This window comes from Marmota monax, unplaced genomic scaffold (assembly GCF_021218885.2).
Source record: "Marmota monax isolate L192 unplaced genomic scaffold, Marmota_monax_Labrador192_F-V1.1 WCK01_AAM20220418_F8-fsc00355, whole genome shotgun sequence".
Classification (NCBI taxonomy): Eukaryota; Metazoa; Chordata; class Mammalia; order Rodentia; family Sciuridae; genus Marmota; species Marmota monax.
The window spans coordinates 336,419-361,540 of NW_026694765.1; the positions used below are offsets into that span (position 1 = coordinate 336,419).

General features: G+C 35.9%; 1 protein-coding gene across 1 annotated transcript in view; it reads left to right on the forward strand.

Moving 5' to 3' along the window:
* The window catches only part of Mmut (methylmalonyl-CoA mutase), a 40,035-nt gene extending 20,368 nt beyond the window's left edge, over nt 1–19,667 (forward strand). Inside the window, exons 10-13 of the mRNA XM_046425103.2 lie at nt 1,429–1,560; nt 3,465–3,612; nt 8,499–8,666; nt 19,206–19,667. Of these exons, the coding sequence (XP_046281059.1) occupies nt 1,429–1,560; nt 3,465–3,612; nt 8,499–8,666; nt 19,206–19,334 (577 nt within the window). The 3' untranslated portion in view covers nt 19,335–19,667. The remainder of the gene's footprint in view (nt 1–1,428; nt 1,561–3,464; nt 3,613–8,498; nt 8,667–19,205) is intronic.
* Nucleotides 19,668–25,122: the final 5,455 nt, after the last annotated feature.

Sequence of the window (25,122 nt, forward strand, 5' to 3'; positions counted from 1 at the left end):
CCTGAAAGCTCAAAGGAAAATAATGGAAAACATAACAACTTTAATTATTATTTTTCCTTAAATATCTGTACATTTGAAACATTAATATACTTTGGGGTAGTGATACTGGTGATTGAACCCAGGGGCACTGTACCTCTGAGCTACACCACCAGCCCTTTTTATTTTGTATTTTGAGACACTCTTGCTAAATTGCCCAGGCTAGCTTTGAACTTGTGATTCTCCTGCTTCAGCCTCCTGAGTTGCTGTGATTGTAGGCAAGTGTTACTGTGTCCCACATTAGTATACTGTGAATTGGTTATATTAATGCTTGTATATTACATTGTGGCTCAGGACATTTGAAGCTATTATAAAGAATCTATTTCACAGCTTTGTAGATTGAAATTTGCTATGCTTACAAGTATATTGTCAAGGTGAACCAACTTGATATTTAACCCATTAGACAGGCCTTGGTGGTATATGGGTAACATTTTTTTGAGAATTGAATAAACCAATTGTCATGCTATATATTTTGAATTATTCTTAATCCTGAAGGAAACAGAAGAACCATCTTCCCTGTCCCAATCATTTTCCCTGAATCCCTATTCCAATCATTTTCTCTTCTTGCTAAAGGGATTGTTTTAAAAACAGAGTAGTTGGTTTTTATTGTTTGGTACTGGGTATTTAACCCAGGGGTACTTTGCACTAAGCTACTTCCTCATTCTCACTAAGTTGCTGAGGGTCTCAATAAATTGCTGAGGCTGAACTTAAACTTGCAATCCTCTTGCCTCAGCCTCCTCAGTTCTAGGATTGCAGGCATGCATCACTACAGTCAGTAAGGTGCATTTTAAAATTTCCCGGTCTCTTTATTTTAGGTTAACATCTTAGCCTACTTTTTCTGGTTTCTTCTATAGTATAACTGGTCTTACTAAATTCTCCAGCAACCTTCTCTTTTTTGAAAAATGTTAAAAGATATACTTATCAGGACTGGGGTTGTGGCTCAGAGGTAGAGCGCTCACTGAGCATGCATGAGGTACTGGGTTCGATCCTCAGCAGCACATAAAAAGAAAATAAAGGTATTATAACTAAAAAAATAAATATTTAAAAAGATATACTTATCAAAAAATAAGAGGGGAGTCTTACTTTTTGTTCATTTGTATTCTTAAGTAGTAATATATTAAGTAATCTTCAGATACTTGTCTGTAGTTTTTAGTCATTCAGGTGAATTTTTGTTACATGTTGAAAAGAGATTACAATGCATATAGACATTCAGAATCACTTTTTCTATGTATTCTCAGGAAAGCTGCTTTGATTATACTTTAAAACATTCTTGTTTAAATTTTCGATAGCATATTTTTACTTAGATAAATAGAATATGTCTAATTATAGTATTAAGGTAAACTATTTATTTCAAAGTAATGATGTTACTGGAACCTCCATTTAATATTTTAGATGTACAGTTGGAGAAATCACAGATGCTATGAAAAAGGTATTTGGTGAACATAAAGCTAATGATCGTATGGTGAGTGGAGCATATCGCCAAGAATTTGGAGAAAGTAAAGAGATAACTTCTGCTATCAATAGGTAAAATGTGAGATTTTTTTAAGCTAGAAGTTCATCTTTTCTGTTAACCCAATTCCCTTGAATTTACTGGGACCTTAGCTTAGTTTTTTCATATACAACTTGGAAAATGTTTGAATTGACTTTACTACTAGACTGTAATTAGACTGTAATTCTAATAAAACTAATTAATATTAAATATATATTTATGTATTATATAAGATATAATTATATAATCTATATAAAGTTCATGAATTATATATGATATATAATTTATTATACATAATATATAATTATAAATATACTATACAGTCATGTGCCAAAGTGCAAAATGCCAGTGGGCCACATATGCAGTGGTAGTTTCATAAGGTCATAATGATGCTAAAAAATTTCTGTCTCCTTATCTTGTTGTAGCCGTAGCTATAGTAACATGAGGCAAACATATTACTCATGTTTGTGGTGATGCTGGTATAAATCTATATGCTGACAGTTGAATACAAGTATAGAACATATAGTTATAAGCAATACATAATAATGATGATAATAACTCTGTTACTAGTTTATTGTGCTTTTATTGTTATTTTAGAATGTATTCCTACTTATAAAATATGTTTATTATAAAAGAATATGCTATGTTGTGTTGGCAGAAGCCTCATATATCTTATATTTATAAAGTCTCTTGATCATGTCATTTTCTCTTGTGCTTTATTTAAGATCATGTTTTCTCCATTATGTATGTAAATATACATAAGTATGTATATTTACCATAGAGCCGAAGTGTGCAGTAGGCTACACCATCTAAGTTTTTTAAGTAGGCTCTATGATGTTCACACAGTGACAAAATCACATAACTATACATTTCTCAGAATATGTCCTGGTCATTAAGCTGAGCATGATTTTGAATAATTATATGTAATTTTATAACATATTCAGTATCAATAAAGATTAAAAGAACTTTGAAACTGTTAATATTAGTTTTAGTAAAATTAATCATATCTTAAATTTTCACTGTAGTTTCTTTAAGAGTTCTCATTTCAAACAGATGTTTGTATCATTAATACTAATGTTGCTTCATATTCTCCAGGTATTTTGCTTTCAATCTGTTTACTTTAGTAGTCTTGCATGTTTTCTTAAGTTTATTTGTTCAATTGCTAGAATAAAATTATAAAATCTTGATTTTTTTCCATTTAAAAATAAACATCTGGTTAATATCTATGCATAAATTAAAATCAGTCTTCACTGAACTGACAGTAAATGACACTGTCACAGCATGAAGTGAAAATATGGAATAATGTGATCATGTTTCTCAAGTGTAAAAACTGGATTTTTTAGGGATTGGTGTCCTGACCCTTTGTAACAAGCTTCCTATTAGGAACTTTCTATTAATTTTTATATACTACAAAGATATTAAAACAACCAATATGGAAGTCATCAAAAGGAAAGTTCTTTTCTATTAACAGAATAAATGCAATATTTTTTATGTTCTGCTTAAATTTGTCATATTAACAAAGCAGTCATTTTGATGAAACATTATTATAAAAAATTATATTGCAGTCAGCTTGGTAGAGTTCATAGTTGTGAATGGGAGGTAAGATAGAGATAATTTAAAACTAGTGGGTCACTTATTGTGTAAAGGAATCTGAAGGGTACCAGATGAAGAGATTCGAAAGTTGTCATTTTTCATCTGGCTTCACTGGATATTCTCTGAGTAATGGGCTTACAGGCTAGGCTGTCTTTCACCTCTAAGAGGAAAATAGTAAACATTTCAGGCTTTAATACCCATCTCAATGTAAAATAAAGATATTAAGAAAACACAAGTGAAGAGATCAAGGGTTCATGAACATTTACTGTGAATAAATTATAGTTTCTATATCCCACCTTTGGTCAATTGCTACTTAACTGTTGTTGTCTTCTAAAATGTTCGTTAGAGTTCATAAATTCATGGAACGGGAAGGTCGCAGACCTCGTCTTCTTGTAGCAAAAATGGGACAAGATGGTCATGACAGAGGAGCAAAAGTTATTGCTACAGGATTTGCTGATCTTGGTTTTGATGTGGACATAGGCCCTCTTTTTCAGGTATGAAAAATTGTGGGGACAGTTTCAAATAGTATGCTATAAGTCTCATTTAAAAAGTAGAAAATGATAGATCAATGTGATGTTTTTAAAGTTATAAAAAAACTTGTTCAACCAGTCCTCTAATTATTGAATGCTTTAATCTAATTATGAAAAATTAAAATGAAATTCATATTAATTCTAACTTTGTATACTTAAATTTCAGTTCAGAATTACAATTTTTATTAGACTTTGGAAACTCTAAATAACTTTCAAAGATTTCATTGTACTCTTTGAGAGGTGACTTATATGTTGTTGGAAAGATAGCCCACAAGGGATGGTGGAAAGTGTTTTGAAAGGACATAAAACATAAGAGTATGCTCAATCTATAAGAAGGTTTTCTTCTTTCTTACTCTCTCACTGGCCTTTCAGAAGCTGAGAGAACAAGGCAGGGAAGGCAATGCTACAAAGGAGGGTCAGCTTTAGCTGAGAGAGGGAGCAATAAGAAGGCATGAAACCTTCAGCTAACTGCAAAGGTAAAATCAGAATGCAGTTCTGGGGATGGGGTGAAAATATTAATATCCTTTTATGCAATGTAAGAAGGTTCATCTCAAAGATGTTTGGGTAAGGAACACAATCAAATTTGTATTTTAGAAAGCTCACTTTTTAGTAAAATCACTTTCTTAAGTTGAATGAGAGGAGCTGCAGCAAGATACAAGGAGTCCAGTTAAGATGTCCAGTAATATGAGTGAGAAGCAATGGAAATCTTAACTAAAGTGATGTCAGGATCACAGTAGAAATCAAGTCACAGTTAAAAGATTTTGCAGAAAATGTAATAATGGGGTATTTTTAGATATATAGGCAGTATTAAGAGAACCAGTATTGACTAGTGAAGCATTCAGGAGTTAAATTTGTAGGTATTTTGAAAACCAGTTGTTTCACATTGCCATTAACATTGCTGAATAAATTATATTAAAAGTAAAGGTGAGTGGGGCATGGTGGCGCATGCCTATAATCCCATAGGCTCGAGAGGCTGAGGCAGGAGGACTGTGAGTTTGAAGCTAGCCTAAGCAACTTAGTGAGGCCCTAAGCAACTTTGTGAAACCCTGTCTTTAAATAATAGTATATAATAAAGGGTTGGTTGTGTAGCTCAGTAGTTAAGTGCCCCTGGGCTCAATCCCAGGTATCAAAAACTAAAATAATAAATAAAAAAAGTAAAGGTGATAGGTACTCAAAACATATTGCCTCCTATTTATCTTACTATATTTTATTATTATATGTGCTCTTGAGGCTATTTCAATCTCTCATGTCCACATATTGGAGATATTGTATAATTGTGAGCTAATGAGCATTTTTTCTGAGCTGTGCATTCAGCAACATCATGCTGATAGACTAAAACTGGTTATGGTTGGAATGTTTACTTCATGGAAATCAGCAAACATTAAAAATTAGGAATTAATTCATTGTCTTCTTCATGATCTAGTTATATAAACATGATGAAGGGAATGTAAATAAATGCAAATTAATTTAAAGTTTTATCATTTTTTGCTATTATTATGAAAAGCCCCCAAATTTGAGAAATATTCTTCTAGTATTCAAAAAGTATGATTTAACATAACTTTTAAACAAGGGAAGTTCTGATACATGTCTGTGTTTTACTTGTTACTCTCTAATGTTAAAAAAAATTAGTCAATTCATGTTAGAACTATTCTTGTTGATCAATGATGTGACTTCTTTGCTAAATCAGATGATAAATAACCATTTATCTATAGTCCGATTTTGCCAAATCACAGTTGTTAGGGATTTAAACAGACATTAGAAACAGAGACTAGAATGCTGCAGCTACAAAACAAGAAATCTAAGGATTGCTGGCAGCCCACAGAAGTTAGGAAGAAGCAAGGAAGGATTCTTCTCTGTAACCTTTTGTAGGGAACATGGTCTTGCTGACACCTTGATTTTGGCCTAGTCTACAGAACCATGAGAGATTTCTATTGTTTTTAACTCATGCTATTTGTGTGAATTTCCTACTGCAGCCTTAGGAAACTAATATAGAGGCTAAATTTGATTTTGGACATGTTGTGTTTATAGTATTTATGGACTATTCAGATAAAAGTGACCATATAAGTTAGATATACATGTCTAGAGTATAGAGGGACCCCTGTTAGAAACAAAGGTTTTGAGACTTTTATCAGTGTATAAATGCTGCTTAAAACCATGGTGATGGATGAAATGTCTCATGAGGAGTATGTATAGCAATATGAAAGGAGAACCAGGACATTAAGTGGAAGTAGAGGAGAAGTCAGCAAAGGAATGAAAGGAAATGGAATGAGTAGTGGAATAAAAACTAAGAAAGAACAGTTTCAGGAGGAAGGATATAGCATTATTACATACTGCAGTGAGGTAATCTAAGTTGAGGACTGAAGAATAGTCCTTACATTTTCTTCAGTAAAGAAGTAAACCTGGGCTGGGGTTGTGGCTCAGCGGTAGAGTGCTCACCTAGCACGTGTGAGGCCCTGGGATGGATCCTCAGCACCACATAAAAACAAATAAACAAAATAAAGGTATGGTGTCCAACTACAACTAAAAAATAAATATTTAAAAGAAGTAAACCTTCCTGAGGAGGCCCAGCCTTTGAATAAGCTCCCATAAGAAGAGTTTTCTCTGTTTGAATTCTTAAATTTCACTCTCAAGAATCTAGAGGAAATTGTAACTGTAAAGAACTAGCCCAAACTTCTAGAGATATATCCTTATAGTGTATTGTTATATAAATATGTAAATGTGTTTAATCTTATATATTCAATGCAGATTTTTGTTAAGGACCTCAAATAAGTTGTTTTTGTTTGTTCTTAAAGTTGAATTCTTTTCCATTCTGATTTTTTCAATTAAAACATATTTGCTTTATTTGATTAAACTTTACATTTTCCTACTCTTTTGCTTTGGTTTTTATTTATTTTAAATACTGAGCAAGTACAATAGACTTTCAATAGTTAGCAGTTACATTTGGGGAAATATTTTTCCATAAGATTAAAATATTTTTAAAACAGGTGTTGCCAGCTATTGACATATAAAGGAAAATTTTGAAGAAACTTCATTTTTACTCTTCCTTTATTCTAATATATAAAAACATAATTTGCCTTTTAACATCACAAATTTTGGTAACATAACATATATAACATATATGTCACCTATAGTTCACTGATGACTGATTTAATCAATATTTTATTTGAATTAAAAATCTAAATTTCTGGAAATGTAAATGCAGTTTAATATACATAAGCAGAAAGCATGGAACTGTATTTATTTAAATAGAACTTTAACCTAATGTATTTTGGTAATATGGATGATATCAATGGTAATCATGCTTAATTAAATTTCATACCTCTAAGAAATGAATAGCAAGAATGTGTACATTTTCTTTTAAGAATTATAATTTCACTCTAGGCATGCCTGTAATCCCAGTGATTCAGAAGGGTGAGGCAGGAGGATTGCAAGTTTGAGACCAGGTTGGGTAACATAGCGAGACCCTGTTTCAAAATAATAATAATAATAAAGGGGGTTGGTGGTGTAGTTCAGTGGTAGAGCATCCCTGGGGTTTAATCCCTAGTACCAAAAAGAAAAATAAAGAAGTTTTAATTTTGCTTGTTAATATTTCTCAGACTCAAGTTTTTTACCTACATTCTGTGTGATTTACCTAGGAATGTCCTCTCATGTGTCTCTGTTACCTGAGAGTTTAGAATCTTTTGTTTTTACACTAAAATTATGAGCCTAAAAATCTTGCCAAACTCAGAAAATTCACAGGCTGATGAATATTTTTGTCCCATAATTGTACAGTAATTTGTGAATTTCCAAATTTGTACATTTCCAATGTGAGAGTTGTAGTTACCTTTTACATGAAATGATTTAAATACATGTGAATTAACAAAGCAGTGTCATCAACTGATTAGTACTGAGAAAGATCTGAGCTTGGGCAACTCAATTTATAATTGAATACTTAAAACCATCTTTGTAATCCCATATGCCAAAATGGTTAAATACAGTTAATTGACACAAAAAACAAACCCTTGTTGATGTCATCCCTTCTCTTCATTATGTTGTCTTCTCTTCATTATGCACTTACCCAGGTGTTGTAGCCTTTTCTTTAATTTCTAAAAGTGTTATATTATTCAATATAGTACTGTTAATTTGGTGTCTCAATGGGAGAAAAAAGTCTGGAGTTTCCTGTCTTTTCTCTTGCTAATGTTACTGTTTCCCATTCAATGGTCAAAGTTCCTGTTTTTACAAAGCATTTTGGTTTGGTTTTTAACTTCTTTATAGATGCCACAAGATATTGTCTTATGTTGCATAGCAACCCAATAAATATTGGTAATTAATACCACCTATATACTTTTAAAAAGTTATAATGAGGGGCTGGGGCTGGGGCTCAGTGGTAGAACAGTCGCCTAGCATATGTGAGGCACCGAGTTTGATCCTCAGCATCACATAAAATAAACAAAATAAAGATTAAAAAAAGATATATATATATATATATATATATATATATTCCCTTAGGGAAGAAGAAATGGATGTTAAGTAATGATCAGTTATGAAAGTTATAATGAGAGCTATAGCTTTTTTATCTTGAAGATTTTGGGGGGCAACAGTATTTTGGCATAACTTGATAAAATTAATCAATTCTAATGCTAGAAGGAAATACAGAATTGATGTTTATTGCCTAAATAGCTTTAGCAGTATTTGTAACTTGAGAATGATGAAATATGAAGCGATAGTCATTTTACTATTTTTAATGATAGAAATCTTGGAATGTTGACTTATTGACTTAAGTAGCATAACACCTTTACAACAGGTTTTTTTTTTCTAGTCATTGCCTAGGAATAAATGATGACTTGTCTCTTTACTTTCTGATTGTTTAGACTCCCCGTGAAGTGGCCCAGCAGGCTGTAGATGCAGATGTACATGCTGTGGGTGTGAGCACACTGGCTGCTGGTCACAAAACCCTAGTTCCTGAACTCATCAAAGAACTTAATGCTCTTGGACGGCAAGATATCCTTGTCATGTGTGGAGGGGTGATTCCACCACAGGTATCTTTGGTGTATTTTTCTAGTACTATGATTAGAGTCCTCAGTAATGATAGCTTATTTGTAGCTTTAAAGATAAATTTCTTGTAGATTTAGAGCCAAATTATTTACTGGTAATTTCACTAAGTAAATTCTACAAAGACCAAAAAGTGAGTAATGTTATTTTCTCTTTGAGCTATATTTTTAACTCCTTGTGTGTGATTCAACAGTTTACAAAGATTCTGTGAGAGAACTATGTCCTTGCAAACCAATAATTTAGGATAGACATATATCTGCTTCATATTTGATAAACAATGATAGAGAAAGCTGATGAAAGTAATCAAATATCACCACTGGAATGGAGAAGAAAGGTAAATACATGGTGAACATATCAAACCCTAGTCAGAGACATAGTTTGGATTTCTTCCTAATGGAGCGAGTTCTGTAGCTAACTTGCTTCTATTGTGGAAAAGCTACTTTGTCCATTTCCTCCATATTCCTACCCTAATTGTTGCCTTCCCTCAGAGCTATCTCAATATGTTGTCTTGTAAATCTCTTTTATTATTTAAGCTGATTTGATTGAAGTGCTGTTTTCTTGGAGCCAAAAAGATCCTACTACAGAAATATGGAATCAGCTTGTCCTGGAAATTATAGGCTGAATAGCGAAGGAACTAGATACTTGGAAAAAAAAAATAATGGGACCCCTTAGGGAAGAAGAAATGGATGTTAAGTAATGATCAGGTATATCAATTAATTTTTAATGGGGTAGGAGGACATCTTTCACATATTACATTTCTTTTTTTTTTTTTTTTTTTTTTTTTTTTTTTTTTTTTTAATTTTTTATTGTGGGTTGTTCAAAACATTACAAATTTCTTGACATATCATATTCCACACTTTGATTCTAGTGTGTTATGAACTCCCACCTTCACCCCATACACAGATTGCAGATTCACATCAGTTACACATCCATTGATTTACAAATTGCCATACTAGTGTCTGTTGTGCTCCACTGCCTTTCCCATCATCCACCCTCCCCCCTCCCCACCTCTCCCCTCCCCTCCCCTCCTCTCTCTCTACCCCCTCCACTGTATAACCCTGAGGGTCTCCTTCCATTACCGTGCAATTTACCTTCTCTCTCCCTTTCCCTCCCACCTCTCATCCCTGTTAAATGTTAATCTTCTTCTCCTGTTCTTCGTCCCTACTCTGTTCTTAGTTACTTTCCTTATATCAAAGAAGACATTTGGCATTTGTTTTTTAGGGATTGGCTAGCTTCACTTAGCATAATCTGCTCTAATGCCATCCATTTCCCTGTAAATTCTATGATTTTGTCATTTTTTAATGCAGAGTAATACTCCATTGTGTATAAATGCCACATTTTTTTTATCCATTCGTCTATTGAAGGGCATCTAGGTTGGTTCCACAGTCTTGCTATTGTGAACTGTGCTGCTATGAACATCGATGTAGCAGTGTCCCTGTAGCATGCTCTTTTTAGGTCTTTAGGGAATAGACCAAGAAGGGGAATAGCTGGGTCAAATGGTGGCTCCATTCCCAGCTTTCCAAGAAATCTCCATACTGCTTTCCAAATTGGCTGCACCAATCTGCAGTCCCACCAGCAATGTACAAGTGTACCCTTTTCCCCACATCCTCGCCAGCACTTGTTGTTGTTTGACTTCCTAATGGCTGCCAATCTTACAGGGGTGAGATGGTATCTTAGGGTGGTTTTGATTTGCATTTCTCTGACAGCTAGAGATGTTGAGCATTTTTTCATGTACTTGTTGATTGACTGTATGTCCTCCTCTGTGAAGTGTCTGTTCAGGTCCTTGGCCCATTTGTTGATTGGGTTGTTTGTTCTCTTATTGTCTAATTTTTTGAGTTCTTTGTATACTCTGGATATTAGGGCTCTATCTGAAGTGTGAGGAGTAAAGATTTGTTCCCAGGATGTAGGCTCCCTATTTACCTCTCTTATTGTTTCTTTTGCTGAGAAAAAACTTCTTAGTTTGAGTAAGTCCCATTTGTTGATTCTAGTTATTAACTTTTGTGCTATGGGTGTCCTATTGAGGAATTTGGAGCCCGACCCCACCGACTGTAGATCGTAGCCAACTTTTTCTTCTATCAGACGGCGCGTCTCTGATTTGATATCAAGTTCCTTGATCCATTTTGAATTCACTTTTGTGCATGGCGAGAGAAAGGGATTCAGTTTCATTTTGTTGCATATGGATTTCCAGTTTTCCCAGCACCATTTGTTGAAGATGCTATCCTTCCTCCATTGCATGCTTTTAGCCCCTTTATCAAATATAAGATAGTTGTAGTTTTGTGGATTGGTTTCTGTGTCCTCTATTCTGTACCATTGGTCCACACGCCTGTTTTGGTACCAGTACCATGCTGTTTTTGTTACTATTGCTCTGTAGTATAGTTTGAAGTCTGGTATCGCTATACCGCCTGATTCACACTTCTTGCTTAGCATTGTTTTTGCTATTCTGGGTCTTTTATTTTTCCATATGAATTTCATGATTGCTTTCTCTATTTCTACAAGAAATGCCATTGGGATTTTGATTGGCATTGCATTAAACCTATAGAGAACTTTTGGTAATATCGCCATTTTGATGATGTTAGTTCTGCCTATCCATGAACAGGGTATATTTTTCCATCTTCTAAGATCTTCTTCTATTTCTCTCTTTAGGGTTCTGTAGTTTTCATTGTATAAGTCTTTCACCTCTTTTGTTAGGTTGATTCCCAAGTATTTTATTTTTTTTGAAGATATTTTGAATGGAGTGGTTGTCCTCATTTCCATTTCAGAGGATTTGTCGCTGATATACAGGAATGCCTTTGATTTATGCGTGTTGATTTTAAATCCTGCCACTTTGCTGAATTCATTTATTAGCTCTAATAGTTTCTTTGTAGAGCCTTTTGGGTCTGCTAGATATAGAATCATATCATCTGCAAATAGTGATAATTTAATTTCTTCTTTTCCTATTTTTATGCCTTTAATTTCTTTCGTCTGTCTAATTGCTCTGGCCAGTGTTTCGAGAACTATGTTGAAGAGAAGTGGAGAGAGAGGGCATCCCTGTCTTGTTCCAGATTTTAGAGGGAATGCCTTCAGTTTTTCTCCATTCAGAATAATGCTAGCCTGAGGCTTAGCATAGATTGCTTTTACAATATTGAGGTATGTTCCTGTTATCCCTAGTTTTTCTAGAGTTTTGAACATAAAGGGATGCTGTACTTTGTCAAATGCTTTTTCCGCATCTATCGAGATGATCATATGGTTCTTATTTTTAAGTCTATTGATGTGGTGAATAACATTTATTGATTTCCGTATATTGAACCAGCCTTGCATCCCAGGGATGAATCCTACTTGATCATGGTGTACAATTTTTTTTATATGTTTTTGTATCCGATTCGCCAGAATTTTATTGAGGATTTTTGCATCTAGGTTCATTAGAGATATTGGTCTGTAGTTTTCTTTCTTTGAAGTGTCTTTGTCTGGTTTAGGTATCAGGGTGATGTTGGCCTCATAGAATGAATTTGGAAGTTCTCCCTCCTTTTCTATTTCCTGAAGTAGCTTGAAAAGTATTGGTATTAGTTCTTCTTTAAAGGTTTTGTAAAATTCTGCTGTGTACCCATCGGGACCTGGGCTTTTCTTAGTTGGTAGTCTTTTGATGGTTTCTTCTATCTCCTCAATTGATATTGGTCTGTTTAGGTTTTCTATATCCTCCTGACTCAATCTGGGCAGATCATATGACTTAAGAAATTTATCTATGCCTTCACTATCTTCTAATTTATTGGAGTATAAGGATTCAAAATAGTTTTTGATTATCTTCTGTATTTCTGAAGTGTCTGTTGTGATATTGCCTTTTTCATCCCGTATGCTAGTAATTTGAGTTCTCTCTCTTCTTCTCTTCACTAGCATCGCTAAGGGTCTGTCGATTTTGTTTATTTTTTCAAAGAACCAACTTTTAGTTTTGTCAATTTTTTCAATTGTTTCTTTTGTTTCGATTTCATTAATTTCAGCTCTGATTTTAATTATTTCTTGCCTTCTACTTCTTTTGCTGTTGTTTTGCTCTTCTTTTTCAAGGATTTTGAGATGAAGTATGAGATCATTTATTTGTTGGTTTTTTCTTTTTTTAAGGAATGAACTCCAAGCAATGAATTTTCCTCTTAGAACTGCTTTCAATGTGTCCCATAGATTCCGATATGTTGTGTCTTTGTTTTCATTTATCTCTAAGAATTTTTTAATTTCCTCCTTGATGTCTTCTATAACCCATTGATCATTCAGTAACCTATTGTTCATTCTCCAATTGATGTATGCTTTTTCCTTCCTTCTTTTATCGTTGATTTTCAGTTTCATTCCATTATGATCAGATAAGATGCATGGTAATATCTCTACTCCTTTATATTGTCTAAGAGTTGCCCTGTGACATAATATATGATCTATTTTTGAGAAGGATCCATGTGCTGCTGAGAAAAAAGTGTAACTGCTTGATGTTGGGTGGTATACTCTATATATGTCAATTAGGTCTAGGTTATTAATAGTGTTATTGAGTTCTATAGTTTCCTTATTCAACTTTTGTTTGGAAGATCTGTCCAGTGGCGAGAGAGGTGTGTTGAAGTCTCCCATGATTATGGTGTGGTGGTCTATTAGACTCTTGAACTTGAGAAGAGTTTGTTTGACGAACATAGCTGCACCATTGTTTGGGGCATAAATATTTATGATTGTTATGTCTTGTTGGTGTATGGTTCCCTTAAGCAGTATGTAGTGTCCCTCTTTATCTCTTTTGATTAACTTTGGCTTGAAATCTATTTTATTTGATATGAGTATGGACACGCCTGCTTGTTTCCGAAGTCCATATGAGTGATATGATTTTTCCCAACCTTTCACCTTCAGCCTATGTATGTCTTTTCCTATCAAATGCGTCTCCTGTAGGCAGCATATTGTTGGGTCTTGTTTTGTGATCCATTCTACTAGCCTGTGTCTCTTAATTGGTGAGTTTAAGCCATTAACATTTAGGGTTATTATTGAGATATGGGTTGTTCTTCCAGCCATATTTGTTTATTTCTGTTACTAAACATTGTTTGTTTTCCTCTTTGATTGTTTCCCCCCCCCCTTTACTGTCCTACCTCCCACTGTTGGTTTTCATTGTTATTTTCCATTTCCTCTTCCTGTAATACTTTGGCTAGGATGTTTTGAAGAGATGGTTTTCTAGCTGCGAATTCTTTAAACTTTTGTTTATCGTGGAAGGTTTTAATTTCATTCTCCATCCTGAAGCTTAATTTCGCTGGATACACAATTCTTGGTTGGAACCCATTATCTTTCAGTGTTTGAAATATGTTATTCCAGGATCTTCTAGCTTTCAGAGTCTGTGTTGAAAGATCAGCTGTTATCCTGATTGGCTTGCCCCTAAATGTAATCTGCTTCCTTTCTCTTGTAGCTTTTAAAATTCTCTCCTTATTCTGTATGTTGGGCATCTTCATTATAATGTGTCTAGGTGTGGATCTCTTATGATTTTGCACATTCGGCGTCCTGTAGGCTTCTAGGATTTGGGATTCTGTCTCATTCTTCAAGTCTGGGAAGTTTTCTTGTATTATTTCATGGAATAGACTGCTCATTCCTTTGGTTTGGAGCTCTGTACCTTCCTGTATCCCAATGACTCTTAAGTTTGGTCTCTTAATGTTATCCCATATTTCTTGGATGTTCTGCTCATGGTTTCTTAACAGTCTTGCTGAGCTGTCTATGTTCTTTTCCAGTTGAAATACTTTGTCTTCATTGTCTGATGTTCTATCTTCTAAGTGTTCTACTCTGTTGGTAGTATTCTCCATTGAGTTTTTAAGTTGGTTTATTGCTTCCTGCATTTCTAGGATTTCTGATTGCTTGTTTTTTATAACCTCTATCTCCCTGTATAGTTGATCCTTTGCTTCCTGGATTTGTTTGCGTAATTCGTTGTCGAAGTGATCTTTCATTGTCTGATTTTGCTGTTTAATGTCTTCCTTGATACTCCAGATCATCTGAAGCATGTATATCCTGAATTCTTTATCTGACATTCCATCTGCTGCAGCTGTTACCTCTTCTAAAGTTGCGTTGACCTGCATTGCTTGTGGTCCTTTCTTTCCTTGTCTTTTCATACTGCTTGCGTATCTTTCCTGCAGGTGCGGGCGGCGGCTCTGCTCTCTCCTTATTCCAATTGGGGTGTCGTGGCTACCACGCCGGCAGGTCACTGGGCCTGTTCTGGGAGCTGGTGGCGGCTCTGTTCTGCCCCTACTCCAATTGGGGTGACGTGTCTGTCGTACCAGCAGGCCACTGGGCCTGTCCTGCTGGTCGGTCGCAGATCTGCCCACCTTTCGGGCACGAGTGGAGGCTCTGCTTTGCCCCTACTCCAATTGGGGTGTCGTGACTACCCCGCCTGCAGGATGCTGGGTCTGTTCCTGGCAAGGGAGGCGACTCTGCTCTGTCACTACTCCAATTAGGGTGGTGTTTGTACCCCGCCGGCAGGCTCCTGGGCCTGATCCGCCGGTCTGTTGTAGGTCTGCCTACCTTGAAGGCGCGGGCGGCGGCTCTGCCCTGCCCCTCCTACCACGCCTGCGGACCCCTGGGCCTGATCTGCAGGTTGATCACTGGTCTGCTCACCCTGCGGGCACGGGTGGCGGTTCCGCTCCACCCCCACTCCAATTGGGGTCACGTGACCACCACACCGGCAGGGCCTGATCCGGGCGTGGGATAAGGATCTGCTCTGCCCCTACTCGAGTTGGGGTGACGTGTGTACCACACTGGCAGGCCACTGGGCCTGACCCGCCAGGCTGTCACAGGTCTGTTTACCTTGCAAGCGCGAAGGGCGGCTCTGCCCTGCCCCTCCTACCACGCCCATGTACTACTGGGTCGTGGGTCTGCCCACCTGTCGGGTGTGGGTGGCGGCTCCGCTCCGCCCCCTCTCCAATTGGGGTCACGCGGTCACCACGCTGGCGAGCCGCTGGGCCTGCTCCGGGGGCTGGCGGCGGCCCGGCTCCTTCCCTCCGGCTCGAGGACAAATTGAGGAGACTCGGGTGACTGAGCCTCACCCCCCTTACCAGAAGACCAACTGCTTATGTCACCGCTGGTATTGATGAAGATCTCTCCTCCACCGCTTTCTGCTGACATCAGATCTCTGCCATGTTGGTATCCTATGCGAATGGCAGCATTTCGTTCCCCTTGCCAGGCAACCCAAGCAATGGGTGAGTCCTGACCTGCCCTCAGCAGGACCCGGACCGAGACACAGTTTCCGCGGGCTCCTAGCCCCGGTCCAGGGAAGTTCCGGGAGCCGGAACTCGGCCGCTCCGTGCTCGGTGTAAGCTCCTATAAGTGTAGGCTCCAAGAAGCAGCCCCCGCGGGCTCAGTTCCGGGAGCCGGAATTCGGCCGCTTAGTGTTTGGTGTATGCTCTGATAGTAGCAGGGTCCAAGAAGCAGCCTCCGCGGGCTCCGCAGCCCTCACATATTACATTTCTGATTGGTTAAAATAATTAGTTAAGATGTTTTGTCCATCTACACCTAAAAAATAAATGTTTTTTTAAAAAAAGATAGAAAAAACTTCTATTTTCAATCAAATTTCTGATTATGCCAGGTTTTCCTTTGTTACTGAGAATGGAAAAAATATTAAGTTAGAAAAACATTGTATGAGGCTATTCTAAATAAATGATTTATAGATGCTACAAAGGCCCCACCACTATAAGCAGAATTTTATCAGTGGAATGTGGCTTTGTTTTCTGCTCTTCAATTTTTCTTCCTCCATTACAACTTAGAATTTAGAATAGTGAATTCATATACTACTTATGAAATGAGAAGTACATATATATATATATATATATATATATATATATATATGAGGTTGTAGAGTATGTGATAATGTGGGACTAGGGAGGAAACAACATATTATTTATTTTATTTTTAACAATAAATTTCTTAAGGTGTTATAGTCAGTACAAAACTATTAACACACCTGCCTGTTATTTTCATAAATCTAATATACTTTTTGGGAAAATAAAGTGCTATTATTCATTTTTTTTTTCTTTTTCCTTTTTCTTATTTTATTGAGTCAAGTTCTCACTGTGTTGCCCAGACTGGTCTCAAACTTGTAGGCTCAAATGATCCTCCCTCCTTAGCCTGTGAAAGTGCTGGGATTATAGGCATGTGCTACCATGCCCAGCTAAGGGCTTTTATTCTTTATTGCTATCTACTTATGGAACAATTCCATCTATTGTTTTTTACATAGAAGACAATAATTAAATTTTCTTTTTTATTTTTACTTATGCATTATAATTATACATTTAGTGGGATTTGTTGCATATTTGTACACGTACATAAAAGAAGAATATTGCGTGGTCAATTTCTATATTTCTATTTATCTTGCTTTTATTTATGGAGTCTATAATAATTAAGCTCTTAGATAAGATATTTACAGTATATTAGTCACTTTTCCATTATGGTGACAAAGAGCTGAGATAATCAACTTGCAAAGTAAAAGATTTATTTTGACTCAAAATTTTGGAGGCTTCAGTCCATAGTCTCTTAGCTTTATTGGTTTTAGGTCTGTGGCAAGGCTGAACATCATGCTGGGGAGAACATGGAGCAGTGAAATCATTCCCCTCATGGCAGTAAAATGAAAGAAAGAGGAAGAAACATCTTGGAGAGAAACATTCCCCCACTCCCCACCACCACCTAATACCTCCTCCTAAAAGGCTTCTCTGTCTCCCACCAGTACCAGGGACTGGATTTAATACATGGGTCTTTGGAGAACACTTATCAAAATATAACATATTGAATATATAAAATGGTACCATTATTAAGTTTAAAATCACTTAGTTTTAAAATTAGAAGGTTATTAATTTATGGTGATCAAACAGTTATCCCCTGTCAATGTGGAGTGTCCAGTTTATGCAGTTAAATAAATATGACCTCTCCTTGTTAGTAGTTTACTACAATCAAGATCTTCTAACTATCTTAGGAGTAGTGGCCTACAAGTATTTTAGGCAAATTTAGCAAACACATGATGCTCACTTGCATTCTAACATGCTCACTTACAACCCATGTCCCAGCTAAGTGGAGGGTATTTCAAAGCAAAAAAATTTGTTTAGAAAGAATTTAAAGCTAACAGATAAGGTGCAAAAATAAAAATGGTACAAAGAACATCTCTATACCCTTTATCTAAATTCGCTTGTTGCTACCATTTGGCTCCTTCATTAAGGTACATTTCACAAGGTTTATGTAAGATTTTGGTAAGTTAGAAACTCTTACAGTTGCAACATTTCATGGGTCTCTCCAAGTTCAATACTTCATTCCAAATCTAGTATTCAGGTGTCAGGACAAATGGCATGAAGTAATGTTATGAACTAGAGAGGGAGATAACCCATTTTTTGACTGTCCCCAATTTGGAGATGATTGTTATTAAACAGGTTTCATTCTTTTTTCTTATGAGTTCTTAAAACTATACCACCTGCTCAAGTGCTAGAGATACAAAGATAATTGGACATGACCTCTGATCTCAGAAATTCACAGACTTGAAGGACACAGGTTGAACAGAATGTGTTAAAAGCCATTGGAAAATCATAATATTACAAGAATATTATTCCAGGCATGGTGGCTCACGCCCATTGTAATCCCAGCAGATAGGAGGCTGAGAAAGGAGGATTTTGAGTTCAAAGCCAGCCTCAGTAACAGTGAGGTACTAAGCAACTCATTGAGACCCTGTCTCTAAATAAAATACAAAATAGGGCTGGGGATATGGCTCAGTGGTTGAATGCCCCTGAGTTCAATCTCCAGTACCCACCCCCCCAAAAAAAAAAAAAATTTCATATTAATTCGATAAAGACAGAAAAATAGTTGGGGGACCACATAATTCACTATCTAATTTTGATCACTTAAGAGTATAAATGGGTGCTGTTAAAAAGGAGAGCTACAACAATAAGCTCAAGCTAGACCATCCTGCATATAAAATAAGGATCAGTGCCTTAAAGCATAACTTGACATCATGGTTATAAATGTTATAATATTAAAACAGCCTTAAATCTGGGGCAGCATATGTGCCCTGGGAATCTTTACACCCAGACTTTGACTGTCATTAAACTAAAAAACAGTTGAAGCAACAAAATAGAAAAGCTTTATTTATGGAAAATCTGATTTCATCCTGAGACCATGTTCAAATTACCACCATTCACTAGCTGCAAAATACCTAGGAGTAAATAAACAGTCTTGGTACTCAAAACTATATACAAATTTAACCCAAATAATAAATATTTAGATGAGAGAAAATTATGGTTTTAAGCTTAGAAGTTCTTTGTTGGAGCCATACAACTTCTGATCACAAACAGTAAATAGGCAGAGTGTGTTTTGTTTTTTTTTTTCATGAGTTGAGTTTGGATGATGTTGCTATTGGCTGTTAGCAGTAGCTCCAGTCAAGAAAGAATTATTTAGCCCAACATGTCAGCAGTAGTTGAGAAAGTTTTTGGCACTGGGGACAGAGAAAAAGGGAACATGTCATTTTTTTGTTTTATTTCCTTCATATTGTAAATAATCGTTCTTTATTAATTAAATTCTTTCAACAGGATTATGAATTTCTGTATGATGTTGGTGTTTCCAATGTATTTGGTCCTGGAACTCGAATTCCAAAGGCAGCCGTTCAAGTGCTTGATGATATTGAGAAATGTTTGGAAAAGAAGCAACAATCTGCGTAACATCTTGGTCTTGTTTAACTTTTATCTAAAATACTCTTTCAGTTATGATCAAAGAAGAGAATAAAGTCATGTCTTCAATTTAATTCCAATTTCCTTGAAAGCGTTAAAGTATCTTACTTATAAACATGATGTCATGCTACAAGTATGTATGTATAATTTCACTTTAAAAATTAAAAAAATTAATTTTTAAAAAAGTATTGTCCTTCAAGTATTGTATGTAATACTACTTTATCAGAGATATTATTTTAGTAAATCGTAGTGATATATTATTTAGAAATGCTTTTTATTAATCTAGTAGCTTTTTATTTTTAAGAATTAAACTTATGAAAACAACTGACTAGTCCTTTTCTTCAGTTTATCATTACATTACTTGAGTATAAGAAAATAAAAACCACATATTAATAAATTAATCACATTTATCTTAGAAAAATTAGTGGAGACTATTTATGTTGGAAAATAGATTATGATAATCCTTAGCCAAATTCTACTAGAATCACCTCAATTTGAGTATTATATTAGACCCTGGTTGAAAGAGGGAACAAATGACAGAATATTTCTTTAAGGTGGGTTACCTTCTCCCTTAACATGAACTTATGACTTTGTTTTTGCTGTGCGTGACTTAAGTCCCAAGAGATTGGATGTTTGTGAACATTCTTAAATGATAAAGTGCTTGGGTGGTTAATGTGGTTTCTCAAGAATGGAGGTGTAAGCTGTGAATGTAGATCTATGATATAAAAAGAAATTAGTTTTCCAGATCCTAATGATGCTACCTGTGTAGAGTTGCTCACTGAAGATAAATTGCAAAAAATAAAAATAGCCCCCAAACACCTGTAGTTCACTATTACAAGATTTACTCTTTAAAGGAGGAAAGGTATCTTTTGTTGTTGAAACATTATACATTAAGTGAAGATGAAAGGTAACAGTGATTGTTTTGTAATCAATTTCTGCAGATTTTTGTAATCAATTTCAACAGTATTTTGGAAAGTATTATAATATTGCTATATTTCTGTGGAAATTAAAAACTATGTAACACTATTTAATTTTCAGAACCTGGTGATTAGAAAGGTGTTAAATCATGGTTATTGTTCCGTTTTTACAGATGAGCAATCATACTTCAAGTCCAGTGACATCCTCACTATGCCATTTTATCAATTCTCATAAAAAATGCATGCTTACTCAGTAAGTTGATTGAATAATTTGGTTTCTCTGATGTGTTCAGTTGTGCTAGGAGATATGAAATCTGCCTGAGCTTCCTGAAACTCGCAGGGAAACAAGGAAGATCTGAAGCATGCTGGAATCCTGGGCACAAGCTGAAGCTTGCTGTCTGTAGGCAGGAAGGGAGAGTAAAGGTAAATCCATCTGCTGTTTGCAGTGTGGGTTCAGGAAAGGTTCTTGCCCTCTTTTTATCATCTGATAAAAGTCAAATGACCCACTCAAATTAATCTCTTGATTAAAGTCAGCACAGGAAGGACTTTACTTGCATCTACAAAATTCCTTCTGAGCATCATTTTAAGATTCATGTTTGATTGATTAGCTGGGAGAAGGGTGTGTGTGTGTGTGTGTGTGTGTGTACACTACAGAATGAATTGTTGTGACCTTTCTCTTTCCCCATTCTCACAATATCTCATGTTATGTCATTAGTAACCCTGTATCACCTAGGGTTAATAAATACATGAGTGGTTTTTTTGGAGATAGTCATAACTGATAGTAATCATTACACAGATTACATTCTTACACAGGTTGGAGACAACTTTTTCTTTATTCTAAAGACTGCTATGATCATAGCCACTGTTTGCTGAACTCTTTTTCCCTACTGGCTCAGGAGTAAATGGATTTGGATGGAACATGTAGTTGTAATAGATGAAGTCACTTAAAGAGGGCAAACAAAATGTTTCTAACAATGTTACAAGTAAGTGAGTTTTAATAGATGCTAATTATGTTTTTTAAGTTCCTTCATTTTTTTATGTTTTTATTAGTGCATTATTGTTATACATAATATTTGAGTTCATTTTGACATAATCATATAAGCATGGATTATACTTCAGTCCCCAATATTTTCCTTTTTTCCTCCCCACCTTCCTCCCCCTTTTTTCCTTCCTCTCCTCTACTGGTCTTTTCACTTATTCATGTTTTTTTTTTTTAATTAGTGCTTTATAGATATATATAAAGGTGAGATTCACTGTGGTATATGCATATATGTACATAGCGTAATTTGGTCAATTTTATTCTACTCTTCCTCTCTTTTTCTATGTCTCCTTCCTCCCCATCAATCTCCTTCAGTTGCTGCACTGATTTCCCTTTTTCAGAAGGACACACTTCCTGCTTAGAGATGATTTAGACACTCCCACAGTTCATTAGCGGCTTCCCATACTTTGGATTTTCTTTATAGTACCTACCTAATAGGGTTGCTTTAAGGGTTAAATGAATTAACATACATGAAGTGCTTCACAGGGATCCTGGCTCATGGTAATTGCTCAGTAAAAGTTAACAAACAAAACTTCTATTCATATTCCATCACCTTAATACTAACTCACCCATTAACCTCACTCCTGCTCCCCAGACCCCACTCCAAACATAGATCCTGTGAATTTTTTTTTTTTTTTTTTTTCTCTCTTTTTGACATTATCATTTGCTTTGCTGGTAATGTTTCACTCTTCTCATGATAATCCAGATGAGGCTGGTTTGGACCCCTCTTCCTTCTTTATCTCATTTATTATCCTCCATTCTCCATACAAGATGATACAGAATTTATTTTTTTTAAGAGAGAGAGAGAGAATTTTTTTTAATATTTATTTTTTAGTTTTTGGCAGACACAACATCTTTGTTTGTATGTCGTGCTGAGGATCGAACCCGGGCTGCACGCATGCCAGATGAGCGTGTTACTGCTTGAGCCACATCCCCAGCCCACAGAATTTCTCTTAGTAAACAGAATCCTATGTGGCTGTGAAAACTTAAAGAAAGCATCCAGAAAAGTAACAATAACTCTTTCTGAGTGATAGAAAAATAATTGTGTTCAATTTGTAACAGCTAACACATATTGAGTGTTTTTTTAAAAACATTTTATTTATATATGACAGCAGAATGCATTACAATTCTTTTTACACATATAGAGCACAATTTTTCATATCTCTGCTTGTATACAAAGTATATTCACATCAATTCATATCTTCATACTTGTACTTTGGCTAATAATGATCATAACATTCTACTATCATTTATAACCTGGTGCCCCCTACCTTCCCCTCTAACCCCTCTGCCCTAGCTAGAGTTTGTCTATTCCTCCCATGCTCCCTCTCCCTATCCCACAATGAATCATTGAGCTAATACATATTGAGCTTTACTGTGTACCAGGCTTTTTTTTCTAAGTAACTGACATGTATTATGTCATTTATGTCCTTAAATATTGTTTTCCCAACTTTTCAAAATTTCCACAATGAACATATTACTTCCATAACCAGAAAATTTTATTTTGTATCGATTTTTATACCTATCTATGGACAAAAAATAATCTCTGTTTGGTTGAAAGTTGTTAAGCTGATGAAGATTGTAGGAACTACTGCAGTGAAATTTTGTTTAAAGGGTTGAAGATGGTTTAACCAGAAAGGGAAGCCTGGAGTGAGTCACACATGATAGCTATTTTCATATACTAACAAGATATTGGGAAGAGAAATTGAACTTGATTTCTATGGCCACTTCAATTATCAAAGGTAACTTCTTCATTCCTGGTGCTAACCTTCTACTGTTCTTACTTTCCTGAGATCATCTAGGGCTGTCTTTGGCAAAGAGGAGATGAACTTGATAGCAGGAGATGTTTCTACCTGTCTTCAAGAATGAAAACCTTAACTCAGTTATTTGAACTACCACTAGTGGCAATAATAATGATAATAATTTTGAAATAATGCTTATTTGGCTTAGAATGCTTTTCTCTCTGTGTTTGAGTATTTGTGACTGATAACAAAGAAGAGAACTGAACTGAGCTGAAAGTTATGGAAGGCCTGGATTCCAACTGGGTCTGATTTGCTATGTAGCTTCCTCTCAGGCTTCAGTTATCTTAAATTTGTGCAACAATAGGGGAACTATTTGGCTAGGAGAAGTCAAGTTGTCTCAGTACTCTGAAGTCCTGCCAACTTGTCTCAAATTCTACTATCAGAGCCTTTGTTTTGAGTTAAGATTGTGTCTGCTTGTCTCTTTTAGAATACAGACATCTTTGAAGAGGATCAATTCAAATAGTGTCTTGTCTTTAATATCCTGGTGTGAATGAGCCCATAGTGCAGAGCTAAAAGAAATACCTAATGTTGATGGAACACAGTTCAGGGGAGAACCCTACATGGGTACTGAAGTAGAGGAATCTGCATAATCATTGATCACATCCTTTACTTTAGACAGGTTACTTAAACTATGGGAGCATTTCCTCATCTCTGAAAAAATGGGGCAATTAATATACATGTATAATATCAGTATCTGAGCATTGAAGCAGATACTGATGTAAACTAGGCACAACAGTTGACCACCTGAAGGTGGTCACGGAATGACGGTCCCCACCCTTGCTTCCAGGGTAATGGACTTGAAAGAAGGGAATGTAGAGTGCTTTGGAAAATAAACTTTCCTACTTTATAGTTTTGATAAGGGCCAACCTTTAGTTGAGTATCATCTGTTTATCTTAGAAAGAATTATATGCTGGGGATATAAAAACACACAGCACATTAAAACATTTCAAAGTGTGAATTGATCACATGTGTATTAATCAGTTATTCTCTTCTATATAAAGAAACTTCAACATTTTACCACAGAGTTTTGAACTCTTCTTTTTGCCAGTTTATGAGGTCAAGTTGCTATAAAGAAATAATATTCCCTAGGGTCAAAGATCCTGGATTCCATTATTATGGTGAAGAATATCAAGGGGACAGAATGGTTTCTTGTTCAGACTGCACCTATGCACGTTTGCCTTTTCATCTTCCTGAAATGATTTCTGCCTCTGACTATAAAATGTTCACTGTCCTTATGTCTTTTTGCTGTGTTACCCATTGATAGGTGTCATCTGTTATAGGTTTTTCTTCCAGTGTTGGGGATGAGGTATAAAAAGTCGAGACTTGGCATGAAAAGGCCAGGATTCCAATCCTGGTGTTGTCACTTCCCAGCTATGTGATTTTGAGCTTCCCACTGACCTAACAGTCATAGGAGCTGGTGTTTGTTGAATGTGGTCCTGTTCCAGACATTTTACTCAGCAAGCTGCATATGTTATCTCAGTTAATCCACACAGCAACTCCTGGGGATGGGTATAATCATCACTATTCACAGGTGAATAAGCTCTGAATCAGGGAGAGTAAGGCACTCAGTGCCAGGTCTGTGAGTTGCAGTTGTCTGCAAATTTGGAAAATAATTCTTGATATCCCCATCTTACAGAGGTGTGTTACCTGCTATGAATTTGTGCACTGAAAACTGAAATTCTCTGCACAGATAGTGAAGGTAACTGTTGCAGTAGGGACCTCCCATGAGACCAGTTACAGTTGAGTCTAATACAGCACCATGTCTACGAGGGAAGGGAGGTCTTCTTTATATAAAAGGGATTTAGGTAATATATTAAGAAAGCTGTATTTCCTTGTTCTGTTATTTGGTTTAAATAACTTGTTTCTTTCAATGGTAACTTGTTTATTGTCAGTACCAAGAATGGCTTGAACTAACCTGGGACAAGGCTGATCAGGCCATGGAACTGCATCCAGATAGTAAAGAGGTAAGGTGAGCCTGGTTTGAAGAAGAGAGTTGAGTGCTAGAGGATGTTTCAGTGTAA